At 33.2% G+C, this 20521-nt stretch overlaps 1 protein-coding gene across 7 annotated transcripts in view; it reads right to left on the bottom strand.

Moving 5' to 3' along the window:
* LOC146993412 (uncharacterized) overlaps nucleotides 1-20521 on the bottom strand; it is a 198171-nt gene that overhangs the window by 50997 nt on the left and 126653 nt on the right. For 3 of the 7 annotated variants that reach the window (XM_085808492.1, XM_085808491.1, XM_085808493.1), the window contains exon 2: nucleotides 12737-12868. The exons of the other annotated variants lie outside the window; for them this stretch is intronic. In XM_085808492.1, coding sequence (XP_085664618.1) covers nucleotides 12737-12743 — 7 coding nt within the window. In that variant the 5' untranslated portion in view covers nucleotides 12744-12868. The remainder of the gene's footprint in view (nucleotides 1-12736; nucleotides 12869-20521) is intronic. 7 annotated transcript variants of the gene reach the window in all.

Here is a 20521-nt window from a genome sequence, read left to right as displayed (position 1 = left end):
TTATCTATTATTTCATAGTTTTCTGCTCTATTTCTTATCGCATCGATATCTGTGTGCTCAAAGCTTTCGGGGTCTTTCAAATATGCATAGATATTTCCAAATTCAGGATCAGCTTTCAATTCAGCAATAATTGTATCTCTAGAATCTAAAATTTTTGAAGTCAACACAGCGCATTTAAGTTCATTGCCTTCATCGTCCAGTTTTATACGAGAAAGTGCGTCAGCTACATTGTTTCCCTTACCCGGTTTATATTTGATTATTAGATTATATTCTTGGAGTTTTAAAGCCCATCTTATTAACCTGGGCGTTAGGTTTTTCCCCGAGTAAAGTCTACCAACAGCCGCATGATCCGAAAAGACTGTTACTGGCGCTTTGCCGAAATAAACTCGAAATTTGTGTACAGCCATTAATACGGCTAATGTTTCTCTCTCTGTAGCTGTATAATTCCTTTGTGTATGATTCAACGTTTTACTAAAAAATGCCAAAGGATGGCCATTTTGCATAAGAACCGCACCCACAGCATAGTCCGAAGCATCTGCTGCAATTTCCAGGTTTTCGTCCCCCTCCGGGAATTTCAAAACAGGGGCATTGATAAGCGCTTCTTTTAACCTTTCGAATGCGGTATTTGCTTCTGCTGTCCACGTGAATTTACTTTTCTTTCTTTTAATTACTAACAAGGGTTCAACAATATTAGCAAAATCTTTTATGATTGACCGATAATAAGAACATAACCCAAGGAAAGAAGAAAGTTTCTTGGCGGTGTTGGGAGGTGGGAAATTCTTGATTGCTTTTATTTTTGAATCTTGAGTTTCTATACCCTTTTGCGAAATTTTATAACCCAGATATTTAAGTTCTTTAGTTGCGAACTTGCATTTTGAGGCGTTAATTGTAAGACCGGCCTCTTTTAATAATTTAAAAACTTCTTCTAGATCTTTAATATGTTGTTCCAACGTACTGCTCGTTATAATTATATCATCTAGATAGATTAAAGTCGATTTTCCTAGGACAGGCTTTAGAACAATGTCCATAGCTCTCTGGAATGTTGATGGGGCCCCACACAACCAAAAGGGCATGCGTAAAAATGCATAAGTGCCCGATTTTGTTATAAACGCGGTTTTATGTATGTCTTCGGGTCTGATAGCTATTTGATAGTAGCCAGACGTTAAGTCCAAAGTAGTCATGTATCTAGTAGATTTAATCTTTCTAATAATTTCCTCTATACCCGGCAATGGGTAAACTGGGAATTTAGTAATACTATTCAGTTTTCTGTAATCGATAGCAAACCTCCAAGCCCTTTTATCCGAAGGAGGAAACTCGTTCTTTTTCCTACATAGTACGACTGGACTCGCGTACTCACTATTTATGGGCGTTATTATTTTGTTCTTTAACATTTCCTGAATATGTTCTTCTATGATTAGCTCTTTCTGTTTATCATAGCGATAAGGTTTAGTCCTACAGGTTTTGTCGGCAGTTAACTGTATATAATGCGTAACTATTTGACAGCTACCAGGCCGTTCTGAAAACAAGTTTGAAAAAGTACTCACCACTTGCTGGATGGCTTGACTTTCATGGTCATTCAAATGGCTAAGGTCAACTTGCGGTTGTTCCACTGGTTCCACCACCCTCCGGTCCATCTCCAGCACAATAGAACTGTCCTGAAAATTCAGTTTGGCCTTCGCGGCTTTTAAAAACTCCATACCTAAAATAAGTGGACTTTGCAAATGTTTTACTACGCAAATTAATACTTTAAGGCTTTCATTCTGAACTTGTATCTTTAAAGATAGTTTTCCGATACATTGACAAGTTTGTCCTTGTGCTGCTATGATTTCTGTGTTTTTATTTTTAAATAATCGAAACCTATTAAAGTTCTTAAAAAAATCACTCATAAAATTACCTTCTGCTCCTGTATCGATGAGGGCTTCTACTGGTAAATCGCCAACCAGGACTTGTATAATTGGTAACTGGGAGTTCTTTACGATGACCGTATTTAAGTGTCTTCTTGAGAGTTTTCTTAAAACTTCCGGGGTCTGGACCCTCGCTTTCACAGGCCCCTCTACTCATTTAAAGCTTTCCTTTCAACTTCTGCCTTCTGGGTACGCGGACGGTTTTTTTCAAATTTCCTTTTTGGGCCTTGACCTTCGAGCTTCAATGAGTTAGCTTGATAGCTCTTTCCCCCATAAGAGCGGTTTGCATTTCTGGTCTGCTCATTTGAAGATTGCCTTCGGATACTTTGAGAATACGATGCCCCTCTAACTTTTTCCGCTATTCTGCGATTTTGAAACTTGACCGCCAATTCGAAGAGCTCCTGCAATGTGCTTGGGTTTCTAATTTCAAAGTAATCTTGAACAGCAGGTAGTAATCTTGGTAAGATTATTTCAATAATCTCCGCGTCGGGCTTCTTCCCATACAGCATATCCGTCAGCTTAATTTTTCGCAGAATAAAGTCCGTCAACTCTTCTATATCCCATTGATAGAAACTATATAGTTCGGCTTCCAGCCTTGCTCGATCTTTCACTATGGGGAAGGCCTTTAATAACGATTTTTTGAAATTTTCAAATGTATATGTCTGACCTCCGAAATCCCCTAATAAAAATTTGCCTATATTCTTCCACCATAGCGAGGCCTGTCCTCTTAGTGCAGATGTGGCGATGGCAACCTTTTGTCTTTCAGGCACAGGGTAGAGCTGGAAGTGATTTTCAAGGTCTTCTAGAAATATCGCCACCGAATTTTTTCCGTCGAAATTGACGTTTGGCTTGATTGACGCTCTCATCGTCTGGACCAGGTATCCAAATCCTTCCAATTGGCTTGCCATTTCTTGTTGTTGTCCAGCAACTTCCATCCACAAGTGTTCAGGCGCCAATGTAACGTTGCGCGCTTCCAACCTGCACGCAACAATAGTGGTGACTGCTAAGAACTGGAAAGTAGACCAAAGTCTTGAGAAGAATTTAAATCCCTTTTTTATTCAACTTTAGAAATTACAAATGCGTGCTCTTGACGCTCACAAACTACGCCGACCCGGCGGTAAAATAAAAATAAGAAACTAAGAAAAGAACAGTAACAAGTGACTAACTACGAGGCTCTCTAAACGTAACTAACCTCACCGCGTTCTAAAATACCGCTGATAATTCAGCAAACTCTGAATATTACGTTGAAAGATTAACAAACTGCCGAGGCAAGCACACAGGCCGAAACGCAAGGTTCTTCAATTTCTAACTAGCCACCTCCACGCTCGTGAAGTAAGAGAGCACACCTTCGAACTCGTTTCCCTTCTATTTAACTCAGAATACTTCTGCTGACAATTTGAATCCTTGCGCGTTCTACTAAAATTTTCATTACTCTGGCATTGGCAATTCCAGGGGAAAGTAAGGCTTGACAGGAAAGATAGTTTAAACTTAAAATAAATGTTAGTTAAAATAAATATAAAGCCTACAAATTAACATTTTCATGCATGACATAAAAAAAGGGGAAAACGTCAAACGAAATCTCAGATGACGGAAGAGTAAATAAAATTCTGTTCTCTAGAAGTTTTTTTTTTTTTTTTTCGATTTCAAAAATAGAGACTGGTTACCATCTTCGCTAACTAAACATAAATGTTTTTACTATCATTTTCTGCAATAATAAGCTATATTCGTGAGGAATGAGCTTGATTGTCATACATATTTTACTTTTGTCGAATATTATAATAAGTTGTAGAGCCATTATTATTATTATTATTATTATTATTATTATTATTATTATTATTATTATTATTATTTTATACGGGAGACGTGAGAAATGAGGAATGCCCTCGCCGGTACTCGAACCGAGACCTCTCGAATACTCGGCGAGTGTGCTATCGTTACCTTACGAAAGTATGAAGAAAGGAGGGAGAAAGTACCTTATATACACCCCCGTTTAAAGGGCGACTGGGGATTAGGGTGTCCAATCGCCAAATCCTGGTGTGAATCATCATCATCCACCACCTTTAGTTTGGGCACCACTTTAGAGTCATTAGGCTATTTTGATGCAGGAGATATAGAAAATGTACAGTTTCCTCGCCAGGACTCGAGCCTGGACCTCTTGAAAACACGCCGAATGTTCTACCGTTACTTCACGAAAGCATGCAGGAAGGAGGGAGAAAATACCTTATAAAGTATTTCATAAGTTGAGCCGTAAAGACTTAAAACTTGTAATAATAACTCTCTCTATATGTATATATATATAAAATATTTATTATTAAATGCTTAGATAGCAAAGCAAAAATGTAGAAGTTTGTATACAGTGAGAGTTGTTTAATAGTAATGATGCTTTTTGACATTTTTTGCATTTTTTTTAGATGTGAAATAAATGCTCGTGTTTTAAATCTCCGACAAGTAAATTTTGTAACTGTATTGTTTCACTGAAGATAAAATTTTGTTAGAAGACATTTCAATAGATAATAAAAATAAGCGCGATTAGAAATTTTCATTAACGAAAGAATGTTTCCTTTCTTGAATAACCTCAATTAAGAAAGAACATATTGAAATAATAATTCGTTATATTTGGATGCATAAAATAGACATGCCTGATGTAAAAACAATGCATGAAAGCTCTTGATGTAATAGGATAGTTTCTTTTTATACTCTCAGATATTCAGCTTTCATTAGAACATTTATTCATTTGAATAGTTAATTCTTAGATTTTAGCAACTATCAGGGCATCGGACCATTATCTAAAATATATCATTCATACCAAATAGAAAGCAAATAATATAAACACTTAGTCATTCAAACCTCGGGAAACAATGGCGCTTTGAGTGACATATTACGTTGCATTCCTAAGTTGACATATTACGCTTCGTGAGACGACATTTTACACAACAGAGCCATCACGAACATTACATAACGCAAAGGATGAATTCTTTGCATTACTCGAAAAATGAAGATTTCCCAAGTTTCCAGTTTTAAAGCAGCATTTAGTTATCTCGATCAGAATGTCACTTTCAGAACATGCAGAAAGTTTTTGCTAAAGAATGTTCTGTATTGTACCATATAACTGCGAGCAAACTATTTATGTCGCTGAATTTCTATGTGTCAAAAGATAAGTGTTGCGAGAAGCGCAGCTTGGGAATGGTGCAAAATTTAAGAAATTAAAACAGGAAGTAAGAGGAAAAAATTAGACATATTAATTACGGTTATTTCTTTAAATCAGCGGTTCTCAAACTTTTAACTAACGGGCACCATCTAAACAAAAATTGAAAAGTTTTGTAACACCACTACATTTTACAATCATTATTTTTCAATTTCTCAATAGAAATATTAAAAAATATACAGTTGCCATAAAATACATATTTTGCAATTTTGCACAACCTATTGGCTATTTGTATTAAATTTGCACTCATAAAAACTTAAGATTAAAAATTGGTTACCCTTTTAATTATCAAAATTTAAGTTATAATACTTTACTTATAAATTTATTAAATTTGGGCCTGTTTAAGAGATATCTGTTTCTTTATGTCTGTTCTTATTTCATACCGTAAATTAGGATTCATTAACCGTAAATTAGGATTCCACTTTTAATTTTGTTCTGTATTTATTTTTCAAATATAACACGAAAGAAAATCTTTATTCCCAAAAATAGGTCGGGCAAAATAACAAAGTGCAAAAAGGCAATAAAAATTTAATAGTTTTATTTGAAATGGCTTTAAATTCTTTTTTTCGGGTCAGCCGAAAGTTAACGAGTGTGTTATTTTTGAAATCTTTAGTTAAGATTCGATCACAGGAAATTTCTACCAATTGGTTCTTTTTCTTTACAAGATTTTTGAATTTAATAGTTAAAAATACTTTGCAGTTTTGTGTACCACCTATTTTTCTCTTGTATACCACTGGTTGAGAATCGCTGCTCTAAATGATATATGAAATAAAGGCTTTCAAAATGCGAAGTACTTCGATGGTGTTTATTATTTTAAATTTTCTAACTACCGGTCTTAAACTGCTGATTTGAAGTTCTATACGAAAATGACATAGATCTTATACAGCTGAAGTTTGTTTCTTTTTTTTGGGGGGGGGGAAGGCTTTCGTCGCTGTTAGAAAATGAAACTAAGGGCAGTTAATTTTCCCATTCTTTGGTTCTCCCACTGTGGAGTCCATTCCTTTTAGTTTCAATTCTTAATAACAGACGATATTTCATTTCTTAAAAATCCGTAGCCTAATAAACCTCGTTGGTATTATTTGCTAGCGTTTACGTGTGTTTCAAGATTCAGATCTCAGAGAATGAAAAGGTTGAATCAAATAATTGCATGCTTTTCTTACAAATATTTTAAATTTCAGAAGGCTTTTATGAAATCTGTGATGTACAAGTGCGTCATGGCAGTTTAATTCATCTTCACATATATTATATTCTTGCAAAATTTATTTTTGCTAATATGCAGTTTTGAGAGATGTTTTAAAAATGAAAAATATTTACATAAACGCAACAATATTTTCTAACCCTCCTCCCAAAATCTACCTTTTGGAAAATTTTAGAATAAAATATTGTATATAAATAATGGAAGAAAGATTTCTTTCTAGAATAGATATTGACATACATTTTTACATAAACGCAACAAGATTTCCTAACCCTCCTCCCAAAATCTACCTTTTCGAAAATTTTAGAATAAAATATTGTATATAAATGATGGAAGAAAGATTTCTTTCTAGAAAAGACATCGATATTTATTCATTGATCGGGAGCTGTAAGAATTTTTATTCTTTCTTTATCTCATGGGCATATAGTGCACATGCACGCGTATCAGGACTTATATTCCTTTTAATCTGTTTTGGGAACATGACGTGTCCTGAATGGGAACAGGGAGCTTATTCAAGCTATGTTCAAATAGATGTGGAATAGACAACACAAGCAGGAAAAGTTAACTTTACCCTTTATTTTCTACAACATTATAGGTGCTCCGGCACTTCGGGATCCAGAGACCAAGCACTTGTGGTCTAAACGTAAAAAAATAAAACTACTAACTAAAATTTTAAATAAGAGCTGACTTTGAATAGTTTACACAAATACCTAAGACTGGTCTTTTAAAATATTACAAATGTAGTACGCAAACTGCCGAAACTACAATAAATTTTAAATATCAAGAGGATTAAACCTCTGGCCTTAAAGGTGGACAGCAGCTGATTGAAGACTCACGTGTAACGCAGTGGTAAAGCTGCTCACTTTCTCTCTCTATCTAACTCTTGGCAAAAAGCCACAACTTAAATACTTGGGCGTTAGCAAGTACAATTTGCATAAACAAGTTAACGCGTCTAATTCTGGTCGGAAGTGGAAAATAAGAGTCGATAGTATAGTTTTAAAAAATAATAAACGTTAGTACAACTTAAGATCCTTACACACTTTCTATGTATTTCTGCCCTACATAATGAAAGCATTATCTCATTCTATTTCAAACTTTTTTCTAAGTCTTTCCTTCTTAATTATTTAGTCTTCCGGTATTTTTTGAAGTACTTTTATTGAACATTCTTCTATTCTGTAAAATCACTCTTACCGTTTCCTCGTTTTTGGATCAATGCCGCCAAGACATTTTCATTCTTCCCAAATAAAGTAATTCTCGAATAAAGAGGTTTTAAATATTTAATACTGTAGAATGTAAATTTAAATACTTGCCACCATTTTTCGATAGAAAGCGTAAAAAATTAAAAGTTAATAAATATAGTTTTTGTCATTTCGGAACTGAAGAAAGTCATTAAGCAAAGTAGTTTCTTGAATGGTTTGTTTATGCACATGTTATGTTATTGTATGGTTTGTATGGTAGTTAGCTTTAAGCAGCTGAACGGAACATATGAATAATTCATTGACGTGCATGGAAATCACAAACATTAATATACTGATTAAATGCAAATACTCATAATATGCTATAGATGCATTAAGACAATGAATTAAAATTATGTGAGCTGTTTAGTGCTCTGCTTGCTGATTCCTCTTTTGGGTAAGTCTCGATTTTTTACTTTGCTTAAATTAATTAAGCTTTAACTTAATATTTTTGTTTGTATGCAAGTAATTTATTAGATAGGGAGCATAAAGCTCTTTGCTTTAACGAGGAAACTTCTTAGAGAGCTTTCGGAGAAAATTGATTCTTATTCAAATAATGGAAACACAGGAAATTTCTATTCAGCCATGTTTAGGATTGGATTGGATTACTCAATTACGGCAAAGCACACGAGGGCTATCTGCCTAAAGGGAGGGATGCCTTCGTGGAGGACGTGGAGAGTCATCATCCATCACCCTTTTAGTTTAGGCGCCACTGTAGAGACATTAGGCTAATTGGAAAAGCCCGAGAGATGAAAAATTAACAATCGCCTTCTCCTTCCACGGACCTCTGAAATATCGGCTCAGTGTTCTGACCACTACATCACGAAGGCTCGCCAGGAAGCTCGACGCGTGTTAGGGACGCCCGTAGTTCGAATCCCGAAACGAGCATTGCGGATTTCTTCAGTTTCCTTGCTTCAAAACAATTCTAAACAATTCTACAAGTAGCACTCAAACTAAAAGTTGGAGGACTCTATTTCATCCCAACCAGGATCTGATGACTGAGTCCTCTAATCTAAAGTCGCAGTTTAAAAGAGCAGTATATAAGGTATTACCTTCCTTCTTTCTTCAGACCTTCCTGTTATAACTGGAAGCACAGTAGACGGGAGGTCCAGAGCTCAAATCTCGGCGAGGGCATTGCTGATTTCGAAAATTTATAATGACTGTACAAATTCTAATGCTGTATGAACCTTTTTCGGTTCTAACCCATTTTCAAACAGTGTGTTAAGTTTCTATAATGAACAAAAGAGTGTTGTTAATGATATAAATTTGCAACAATCTACCCATTTTGCCCAATACCTTGTGGGTACATTAGGTATTTTTTGGAAGCAGGCAAGATCAAAAATGAGCAATCGCCTTCACCGGGAATCGAACACGGACCTCTGGAATACCTGCCCAGCGTGCAGATTCACTATACCACGAAGGCACGCTAGGAAAGTGGAAGAAATACCTTATATACTCCCCTTTTTAGAGGGCGACTGGGGTTTATAGGAGACCCAATCACCAAATCCTGGGTGAGGAGAATCCTCATCCAAAACCCTTTTAGTTCGGGCGAAACTGTAGAGATATTACGTATTTTTGAGGACGGAGATATGAAAAACGAGCAATAGCCTTCGCCGGGAATCGAACCACGGACCTATGGAATACCGGCCCAGCGTGCAGAACCATTACACCAAGAACGCACGCCACTAAGGTGGGAGAAATACCTTATAAAAGTTTTTGAATTAAGATTATAAATAAAATTATAATAGTGGTTTTAATTAAGAGATAAATTTCTAAGATATGTCTTTAACCCATGATGAAAGAAAAACGGAAGAAAAATTAGAAATCATGTATTTTTATGATGCTGAGCGCAATAAAATTGCTTGTTTCATTTGTAGAAACCTGGTTTAACGATCAAAAGGATTTACCGATGAATGATTCTTTAAAGACTGTTTGATTACTTCTGTTGAACTATTGTGTCCTGGCAAGAAACAGTTGCTCAAAATATTATTTTATAAGTTAGCATGGTAATGGAATCAACCTTGTTGATCGATACACTTCCTCACTGAAGAAGATGTTCCGGAAAACGTTAAATCCACTATTTCTTTTGGTAATGTTTTGAATTATTCCTTTATAATTTTCGTGTTTGAAGTGATTTTTTTTGTTCGAGTTTACATATTACACTGCTTGAGTTTGTCTCATGGTTTTGGAATTGCTCTTGGTTTGGATTCTGGATTAGAATTTCCACAGTTAATTGCATACAGTTTATATATATATATTATATATATTCACTCTAATTATATATATATATATATACTCTAATTTTCGTTAAAAAAACTTCCTGCCCGTCAGCTGATTTCAGATCATGATTCGGCCTGCATGCGGTTTGAGTTTGAAACCACTGTTCTAGAGTACGCCTAGTATCTTCTGACCAGTCTATAATCAACTGGCGAAATCATTTCCGACAAACATTTGCGTCTCGAAGAGACCAGATCTTAAACAGCATGTTTTCATCATGCTCTCGACTCATAATAATACATAATTCTTATAACGTTTAGATATTCGAATGGCTTCCGAGACTGTTTTGGGCTGTGTATGATTCCGAGACTGAGCATAAAAATGAAGCGAGAAGTATGTAGATTAACACCTCAAAAATTGGGCCAAATGTTGAACCAGTATGATTTTCCTCATACATAATAGGTATATTATCAGGAATAACAGACATACATTTGTAACCACAGATGTGCAAAAACAATTCGTTCTGAAACTGATTTTTGTAGGATAACATATAAGTGAGAATTACTGCGTATTAAGTACAATTCTGGAAATTAGGTTTTAGTAATGAGATGATGTTTGAGATCAACCATTTTCTTCCATCATGCTTCCTTGCAGATAATAATTTCTATAATTTTCTGCTAAAGGCTGCTGCAATCACTTATGCTCTAGATGAATGAAGGGCGAGAACAAGAGGTATGCACTTAACAATATAGTCTCAGATCATTCATTCTGACACAAAAGAGATACGAGTAAAATTTTATTTAGACCGGCACATTAGAATATAACTTCAGTGCTTCAGATTCTTGAGAGACAGGTTTTATAAATCAGTTGTAAGATTCTACAACATCCATTTTAACCACAGTTTGAATCCGAGATTTGCTAAAATGCAAATTCGATAGCAGCTGATTCACTGATTAACGAAGGAAGCTGAAAACCTTAATAATTAAGACACAATAACACGTCGAATAAATACTAATTCAGAAGTCAAACAACAAAAAGCAGCGTTATATCATCAAATTTTTCACAGGACTAGTTTCGATGGTTTTACCGAACCATCATCCTTCGATGGTTCCTAGTTTCGATGGTTCGGTAAAACTATCGAAACTAGTCCTGTTAAAATTTGAAAATATAATGCTAATTTTTGTTGTTTGACTTCTAAATTAGTTTAATAATATTTATTATACAAGAAATGCTGTCTCTAATGAACTGAATTGGTATAGTTATTAATACGATGCAGATGAGAACTTTTCTCTGAATTACTATTAATTCAAATCGTTGCCACATAAATAGCATAGGATTGGAATTGCTGAAGTTTTGGAAATATATTAAATAGCTGCGTGAAACGACTTCTACTCGGCACTATTTTAAAACGCTTTAGTACTTAGCAGAATCTGCCTCACTCAAACTTTAAAAACTTTTCGGTTAACTGATTACCTAATTATTCGTTTAAGGATAAGACAAAACGCCAGCACTTTTAAGCATAAGTCTTACGTATATTCCGAGTACAAAGGAATTTTAGAAACATCCACTGTTTTCGATTTGCATATGTTCCGAATCATTATGAGAGTTTATTTTTAATTCATATTTTTCCGCATATTTTTTAATTTTGGAGCTTGAGCATTTTAGAACATGCGGAACATGTATAGCTCTAGATTGAGGAAATTGCTAAGACTTCTAATAGAGTTTTAGAACGAATTTAACAAATAAAATAAAGACATTTAAAACGTTTCAAAAGAAATATTTGACAACAACTCAGAATTCAGAAACTGAATTATTAGCTGATGTACTTAAATTTTATCTTCTTTAAAATCGCGTATGTAACGAGTTTTAGATAGACAGGATAGGGTTTTTGTTTTTTCTAAAGAGAAATTCTAATTAAATACTTTGAAAACATTGTGAAAATTTAGGGAGTTACTCTTCTCAAATCAAACGATTTTGCAGAACACTTATTTCTATAGCTATTTGAAATGTAAGAGTCTGATCTCAAAGAAAATCCATCGACTCGGGGAACAAATTAATATCTTGTAATACCTTTGTGTCATTCATGAACAAAATAATAAGCAAAACTAAAAAATTTAAGCCTTTTTAATCTTGAAAGACTAAAAAGCATAGTGTTGTTTGTCTTCTGCGTAGGATATAAGGTATTTCTCCCACCTTCTTATCGCGCCTTCGTGGTGTGGTTGTCTGTACGCTGGGCGCGTATTCCAGAGGTCCGCGGTTCGATTCCCGGCGAAGGCGTTGCTCATTTTTCATCTTGCCTGTTTCCAAAAATACCTAATGTTTCTACAGTGGCGCCCGAACTGAAAAGGTGGTGGGTGATTATTCTCCACACCCAGGTTTGGAGACTGGGTCCCCTAAAATCCCAGTCTCTCTTTAAAGAGGGAGTATATAAAGTATTTGGTATTTCTTCTGCCTCCTTAGCGTGCCTTCGTGGTGTAGTGGTCTGCACGCTGGGCGCGTATTCCAGAGGTCCGTCGTTCGATTCCTGGCAAAAACGCTGCTATTTCTCATCTCTCCTGCTTTCCAAAAATACCTAATATCTCTACAAGGAATGTGGCTACATGTAGAACATATTGTAGAGCATTTTACCAACTCTTATAGCCCTCTTTATCCAGTTCATTTAGTAGCCAAATAGAAATATATTGCGTTTTTCAGTGAAGCATAGATTTTGATAAATGATTATAATAAATTAAAAAAAGAGAGAGAAGATGCATTTACTATCTCAAAAGTAAAGAGAAAAGGTCTACAGACTTTTCAAGAAAGGTCTCAAGAAAGGAATCAAGAAAGGTCTTGGCTTTATGAATGAAGAGAAAGTTCCCATAAAGGTTTTATAAAATGCTTCTGATTTTTTGCAGCAACGGGAAATTAAAGTTTTGCAAAGTTGAAACAAATGTTGAAATTTTTTGTGCTATCAAAATAATATTAATAAATGCATACATACGTGACATTTACAGTAGATCGGCATTGAAAATGATGAAACTTGGCATCAAAATCTGGACATGACTGAGTGGCTTACAGCAGAAATGATGACACCGAAGGGTTTCATTTTTTAAAACTCCATGTCTTTATTCACCTAAAATGGCAGGTCATTATTCCTTTGGATTCTTCAAGATTACATATGGGATAGTAATTTAGACAATATGATAACTTTAAATTTACTTCGTTATACTATTCAAACAAAGAAAGACAGACAGGAAGAGCGGGAGCAAAGAGTTTTACAGCGGCTGGGCGAAGAAAAGGAATCTGACGAAAAATGGCGCGAACTCTTCATTTATAGCAGCGATTACGTAACATGCCAGAATGTTCTCGAAAGTACTGGTCTAGGGGGAAGATCCCGAAATTGCAGAAAATTAATAAGAGGTTGCCTGTTCGCGTAGAGCAAAGCCGTATTTTTTATATTTTACATCTTCCCCCCCCCTCTTCAAAACGAGAGGCCGGGAGAGCAAAACCTTAGTATATTAGTGAAGCAATAACAAGATGCAATATTTAATAAGACAATAACACCTTGAATTAAGTCTTTGGTATATATATATATATATATATATATATATATATATGCTATATCCGCAAAAGTTCTTACTCAGCCTCTGGTTTTGCAGCCCTTGGTTGCAGACATATACTGCCAGTTGCGAAAATGCTTTAAATGGAGTAAATATTCATGTTTTGGCATTTTTAAATCTAAATGAATAAATAAATTTAATTCATTAAATAAATATTATTCGAAAATGTTTTTTTTTATTCCTCCCAAATTGTTCATCAAGCTGTTCATAAATTATTTTGCATTTTCTCATGCAGAATATTTAAATTCTTGAACATAATATATATTATAGAGGTTAATGTTTCAATTTTATGTAATTGCACAAAAGATTTTAAGTTTGTTTCAAAGCTCAAAACAATATATTTCTTATGCCATATTTTAGTTAAGCCATATTTTGTACTTTAAATGGAATTAAATCAAGATTTCCTACAATATAGTTATAAAATTATTTCATTGTAAAAAAAAAATAGGTTTATGCAATTTTTGGGAGGTTGGTTAATTTAAATGGTAAAGTGAAAAGAGATTGTAGTAGATGATGAGTGAATTCATTAAATATTTTGGTTATTATTATTTTTTTAGTTAACCAATTATTATGATTTAGGCCTTTACTGTAACTTCTCCTTTTCCGTTTCCTCACCATAAATGTAAATCAATTTGAAAGTGTGAATTTGTAGGTTAGTTTTATTTTGTGTTGTGTTGTTGTATTTGTTTATTTTTTAAATTACTTCTGTAAGTCTTATGTTATACTATGTGGTGCACAAGGAATTTAAATATTTAATTAAAAAAGTATTTAAGTCGAGGGTTTCGGATTATAAGGTAGAGCGTGTTTCTGCCTCTAGAGGTCACGTTACTAGGTTTCGTCATCTCTGTTCACCTCTCTCATTTAAGTGTTACTCCGGTGAGAAGTTTTTAAACTTCGTTTTAAATTTGAATTTGATGGTTATTTTAAGATACACATCTCGACAAGTGGTGCATTAATGTTCAAGTTCCGTTTTAATAAAAATGTTGTTTTAAATCTTTTGAACACTCTACTATCACTTCAGGCACAGCGATAATTCGTTCCAAGTCTGTTGCGAGTCTGATACTAAAGAAGGCCAAATTCTGTAGATAAAACAAATAATTAGTTTTATTTAAGCCTATTTAAAGCTAGTGCACAGCGAATAAGATACGTCGAGGTATAGAGAGATAATATGATATTTAAACAAAATAATTACAATTCAACATTAAATAGCTCTTAGTATGAATAGTTGGTAATTTCCAGTAATTCCAAAATAGTGAATTTCACCATAATCTTGAAACGGTTTAGATATATTTTTAAACACGAATATTATGAAATTACTCAATAACAACGGTTTTTCATCAATCCTCTTTGATAAAAAATGCAGTTTGATATACTATAAGCTTTAAATCTTTTTCTTCAATGACAACAGAAATTTACAGGCGAGCAGATTTGCTGAGAATTCCTTATCGAATTTTTTTAAAAATCTTATCTACTCTTAATTTTTAGTACCTACTATTATTTCATGATTGTTTTAATTATCACATACTACCGAATTTTGTATGAATGTTATACTTAAATGATCTGGAAGAAGTCCATGCATAAGAAATCACACCCACTAGTTCTTGCATTATTTGCAGTGCAAGACTTCAGGTCATTTAGTTCAAATATTTTTAAAGCTAACCTATATTTGTCATCTAGTGTTTTTTTTCCCTAACAGTTGCTTTAGCAATATCATTTACTCTTTCCAATATCGCTATAAAGCAAACATTTTAAGGCAATGAGATTTAGTTAAGAGTGATTTTCTTTGGCACTCGATGCAAATAGGTGGCACGCAAAGTTTTGTTTCAGGAACACTGATATTTCTGTTGTAGAAACGTCATTTTCGTTATGATATTATACGAGGCATAACAAAAGTTTTAAAAGGACCAAGAATGGGAATTATTGAAGCTTTGTTGTACTCGTGGAAATCCAACAAAGTTTTTTTATGGTGACATGTATTGATCGGTTGTCCTCTTTACCATTTGAAAGTAGGATCAACTCATTTTTCTAGAAAGCGGGGATATTATATCAGTAGAAACGAGCTGAGAACTAGCAACCCATTTCTTTAAAAATACAAGTATTTTCTTTAAAAATAAAAATTTTTGCTATTCGTGTTAGTTCATAGCTAAAAACAAGTATCATTCAAAGAGATAATTTATGTCTATAACAGTCTCTTATCCATGCCACTTGAGCAAATACATTTCCCTCACTGAATGCAGTTATTCGGCAGGTGTTGCTCAAGTTTTGCATATTATTTTACAAAAAGGATATTTAACACGCTTTCTAATCTTTGCAACATTAAATGAGTTTTGATAAGTAATGACTATGCAGTTTTCTATACGTTTAACATAGCATTTTCATATATTTAAGCTAGTTGGTTGATTAATAATAGCAAAGCAATCTAGGACTACTTTAAATGAAAAGGATGCTTCTGTGAAAGATTTTCTGAAAGAAACTAAATCATATATACGCAACAAAATACGAAGGAAATGAAAACCCATGCAAGCAGCCCGTTCACGAAGACAAATTCCTAACGCCTTTATGGCCACCTTTTGGTCCATTCATTATTCAGTACCTCATTTTTTAATTCAAGAAAGTTCACCGCGTAAGCAGATATTACTGAATTAGGTTACAGCCGAAAACATCGCGGACGAAAACGTGGCGGAGAAAACAACGCAAGGCGAAAACGTCGTGATACAAAACATCGTGGGAGAAAACATCGCAAAGAGAAAACATCGCAGTTCTAAAACATCGTGATACAAAATATCGTCGTCCAAAATAAAGCGGTTCAAAAATTTCGCAGTTTAAAAACATCGTCGTCGAAAATATCGTGGTAAAAAATAAAGTATCTACAAATCATCGCATGACGATAACATCGCAGACATGTTTTTTTCAGGCTTTAATAATTGTAAATGGATATTTCCATAATGATTTGTGAGCGCAAGATGGAAAGAAGGACATTCTTTACTTTCATATTTTTTATTAACTAATAAATTTTTGCTGAAAAAGTAAGAAGGAAATTAAAGCATAGAAAATTAAGGCAACTTATAGCACTTAATATAATTTTAAACTGACATAGTTAACTAACAAAGGTCATTAATAAATCATTTTTTTATAAAGTTTGTACTGGTAATTTTTCATTAAAAGTAAAATCTAAAAATGTTTAGAAAAAGGAAGCTACGTAACTGCATGAACTTATCTATAAAAAATTGCTAATTATGAGATTATTTTCTTCACTTTTGTCAATCTAATACTCTTAATGAAAATTATTTCTTCTTCTGCTTCAGTTTATTCTTAAGTATTAAGTTTCCTTCTTACTTTTTTAGCAAGAATTGATTAGTTAATAAAAAATATGAAAGTAAAAATTATCTTTCTTTCCATCTCGCGCTCACAAATCATTATGGGAATATCCATTTACAATTATTAAAGCCTGAAAAAAGCAGGTCTGCGATGTTATCGTCCTGCGATGATTTGTTGATACATTATTTTTTGCCGCGATATTTTCGACGACGATGTTTTTAAACTGCGAAGTTTTTGAACCGCTTTATTTTCGATGACGTTTTTTTGTACCACGATGTTTTAGAACTGCGATGTTTTCTCTTTGCGATGTTTTCTCCCACGATGTTTTGTAGCACGACGTTTTCTCTGCGACGTTTTCGCCCGCGATGATTTTGCCGCGATGTTATCGGTGGACACCATGAATTATACTGTAGGCAACAGAGTATTTACTCACTGTGTATAGATGCTTTATTTATTTTGATTAAATAACGATTTTTTTTATTGATGAAACAGTGAATTAATCTTTATATTCAGCTTTTCTGAGTGACCGCAATTTGTTTTTGTCTTTTATTGTCCAGTTCACTTTCAAAACAGAAAACTTATTAGTATTTTAGTTTCTAACATGTATAGGAAATTTATTTTTCCGTAGACATGGCATTAGATACCACAGAGACTTAAAACAAGTAGCAATATGTACGTACGCAATTATAACCATCTAACACAGTCACTGAGTACCTCGTATTTAGAATTTTCACACTTAAATTTATTTGAACTATTAATTTCTTAACGAAGAGCATTTTCTCTGATTAAAATTTGATTGAGATCGTAAGCATTAAGAAAGCCCTGAAGTAGAAAAAAAGATTCTTTTTTAAAATTGAAATAGTTGATATTCCATAAATAATTCTTTCACAAATTTAATCGTGTTACTGTTATTAGCCCTGGGCTAATTAACCATTTTCCGCTTCTTAATTTTAATATTTTTTTATATTTTGCGTTGATCAATTGATTAGTATTTTACTGTGTTTTATAATCTACTTTTTATTTAGCATTTAGCCTACTTTCTTTATATATCTTTATTTTACCTTATTCAATTGATTTGTTTTTTACTGTGTTAAAAATTTCCTAATTTGTTTAGCATATAGCTTTTTTATTAATTTTTTTATTAATTAATTTATTAATTTGTAAATATTCAAATATTTTTTCTCCTATTTCACACTTTTCATAGCAACTAAATATGCTTATGTTGGAGTTTTCTCGGAGCCACGGTTTTTGGCAACTTTTTGGCGTGCTTACTAAAATTTATCTTCTAATTTCCTTAATTTTGCAGCACAATGCGCAAAATTTTGACCTAAATTAGCCTTTTTTCGTTTGTTCTTACAACCTTACTTATAATAATATTTTATGTATGTATATATCATGTTTATTAATTATTACTTATAGTCTATATTTCTATTTTTTATAAACAATTTTTCTTTTCTTTTCAATAGTCTTAGTGCTAGTAGATTGTCCTGGATCCGTTACCTGTGAATCATCCCTTTTCCGCTTAGTCAATCCTAGCCACTTTTCCACTTTGAAAATCTAAGGTTTGTTCTATTATTTTTTCACAAATATTTAAATGCATAATATATTACGTTTTCTTCAAAAGCAAACGACAGTATTCTGAAAACGCGTAGAAAAGTAAGGAATATAAGGCAGCAAGAAGACAAAATACGTGCTGTTAGAGACAGCAAATCGAAGTTAAAAAATTATTCTAATTGAATATGAGCCAGGAAACGGTGGCAACATAAAGTGTAGACATACTAATAAATCGATCATCTCTAAAATAATTAATGAGATCTTTTTATAGGTACTTTTTTATTTCCTATTAAATACAACGTCCATTTCTATTTCTTCTTTTAAAAACACCATTTGTAACAAATTTTGTTATGTCTATGGCTAAAACATATTTGCGAAAATAAAAACGGATTATTTTGCTTAAGTCTATGAGCGGCTATTGACCTTGAACAAAGCTCAGATCGCATGAATTTACAAGTGTTAGAGAAAAAAAACCTAAAACAGTATGTTGGAGTATTTAATTTTTGAATTTAATAGTTAAAAATACTTTGCTTCTCTGCGTACCACCTATTTTTCTCTTGTGTACAACTGGTTGAGAATCTCTGCTCTAACACGAAGGAAAAATATTTGAATATGCAAACAATTATTTTATCCTAGTATCCAGATAGATTTATATTTAAAAAAATGGTCTGCACGAGTCAAATAAAATTCACTTTAAAACATATCTAGCTTAATCCACGAAGTTTTAGGAGCGCGCACTTTTAATGAAAAGTATTATATTACTTTGCGCATAAAGCTAGTGTAAAGACTGAAAAGTTTACGTTAATTTTCTGTCCTCCTATAAATTTATACCAAAGTCAGATGTAGTCATAGTAAACACTGTTTTTTAGTTTCACGTGATATTACCCTATTTGTATTTGCTTTTTATGTTTTGTGTACTAAAGCACTTAAAAATACCTGAAAAGAGACAAGAATGAATTTGGCATGCAAGTTCTTTCTACATTCGAGAACTCCATCCCCACCCCATTTGATAAAACTGATCGAAAACCACTGCTTTAAAAGCAGACACTACATGTACTGTATTGACATTATTTAAAATGTTTGTCACATTAAAAACAAGTAGAATTCCTGACATTGGTTTTACAGATTCCTGCCAAATAGTTGCAGTACAACAACTAAAACTCTCAGTTTGCTCAGCTCAGCTTTTGAAAGCTCTCAGTTTTCTTTGTACAACTAAAAAGTCTAAGCGTTTTCCATATTAAAAACAAAACAAAAGGATAACTGAGCTGTTCTTTATTGTCTCTCGATTGAATGGTTTTCCGAATCCAGCTCCAGAAAGTAAATTCGTATGTTCAACAAACCCTGAACTTAGTTTGCATTCTAGCTAATTATTGTACTATAAATTTTGATTAAAAGTTTTAAATTTTGATAATTAGAGAAAGAAATAAGATATACTTATTAAGAACGATGAGAATTTTTAACGGGTTTTATTGTCATTATTTATAATATACCCTCAAAAAATCCCAAGTATAAAAATTCCTTGAAATCTTAAATCTAAGAAAAAGCACACTAATGCAAGTGTAATAAATACCATAACATACACAGACCTCCAGACTTAATTTGCTGCTGTACTTGAGGCTTAAACAATGAATTCGCAACTGTGAATTCTATTCTTTCTATTCATTTTTTAATTACGCGATATTTTAGAAATAAGACAATAAAAAAGCACATTTTTACTGCTGATCTCTTGCATCGCAACATTCAGTCTAGTTATCTGTTTCGTTTTTATCCAACTATTAGCATTAAGAGCAGCTATTTCTAGCTGAAAAGAGAAATTTTTGCAACACCCCTTTTGAATTATTCAGCAAAAATACAATCTACTTGTTTTGCTTACTTTTCCCTTGAACAAATACTACATTTAATGACCAAGAACAGATTCTGCGGCCATTTTTATCTAACCATCTGTTGCTACTTTGATTCAGCTATTATCTACGAATGTGAAAAGCAGAACTCATTATTCTTAATGTCTTTGTTAGGATTTACCAAAAGAAATTTTCTGTCTGAGGATGTGTTTATCTTATGTATAGAATTCGCGTTTGGTCACGCAGTTTAATTTTAAGGAAGGAAAAGAAAGGTGTTAACAGGAAAAAACAAAGATCACTGAAATCAAAATCCTGATGATTTCTAATACTCTCAGATCAATAAGAAGATTTCTGTAGAAATATTGATATAGTTGAGAAGTAAAAATTCTTATATGCTTACTTTCTGGGCTTTAAATTTAGTCTGAACACAGTGAAAGAGAAAAAAATTCTTAA

Source organism: Stegodyphus dumicola, chromosome X1, assembly GCF_044657685.1.
Source record: "Stegodyphus dumicola isolate Sdum_Otavi_A_Nest chromosome X1, ASM4465768v1".
NCBI lineage: Eukaryota > Metazoa > Arthropoda > Arachnida > Araneae > Eresidae > Stegodyphus > Stegodyphus dumicola.
The sequence above is the reverse complement of the archived record's forward strand: the minus strand, read 5'-3'. Positions and strand labels throughout refer to the sequence as shown.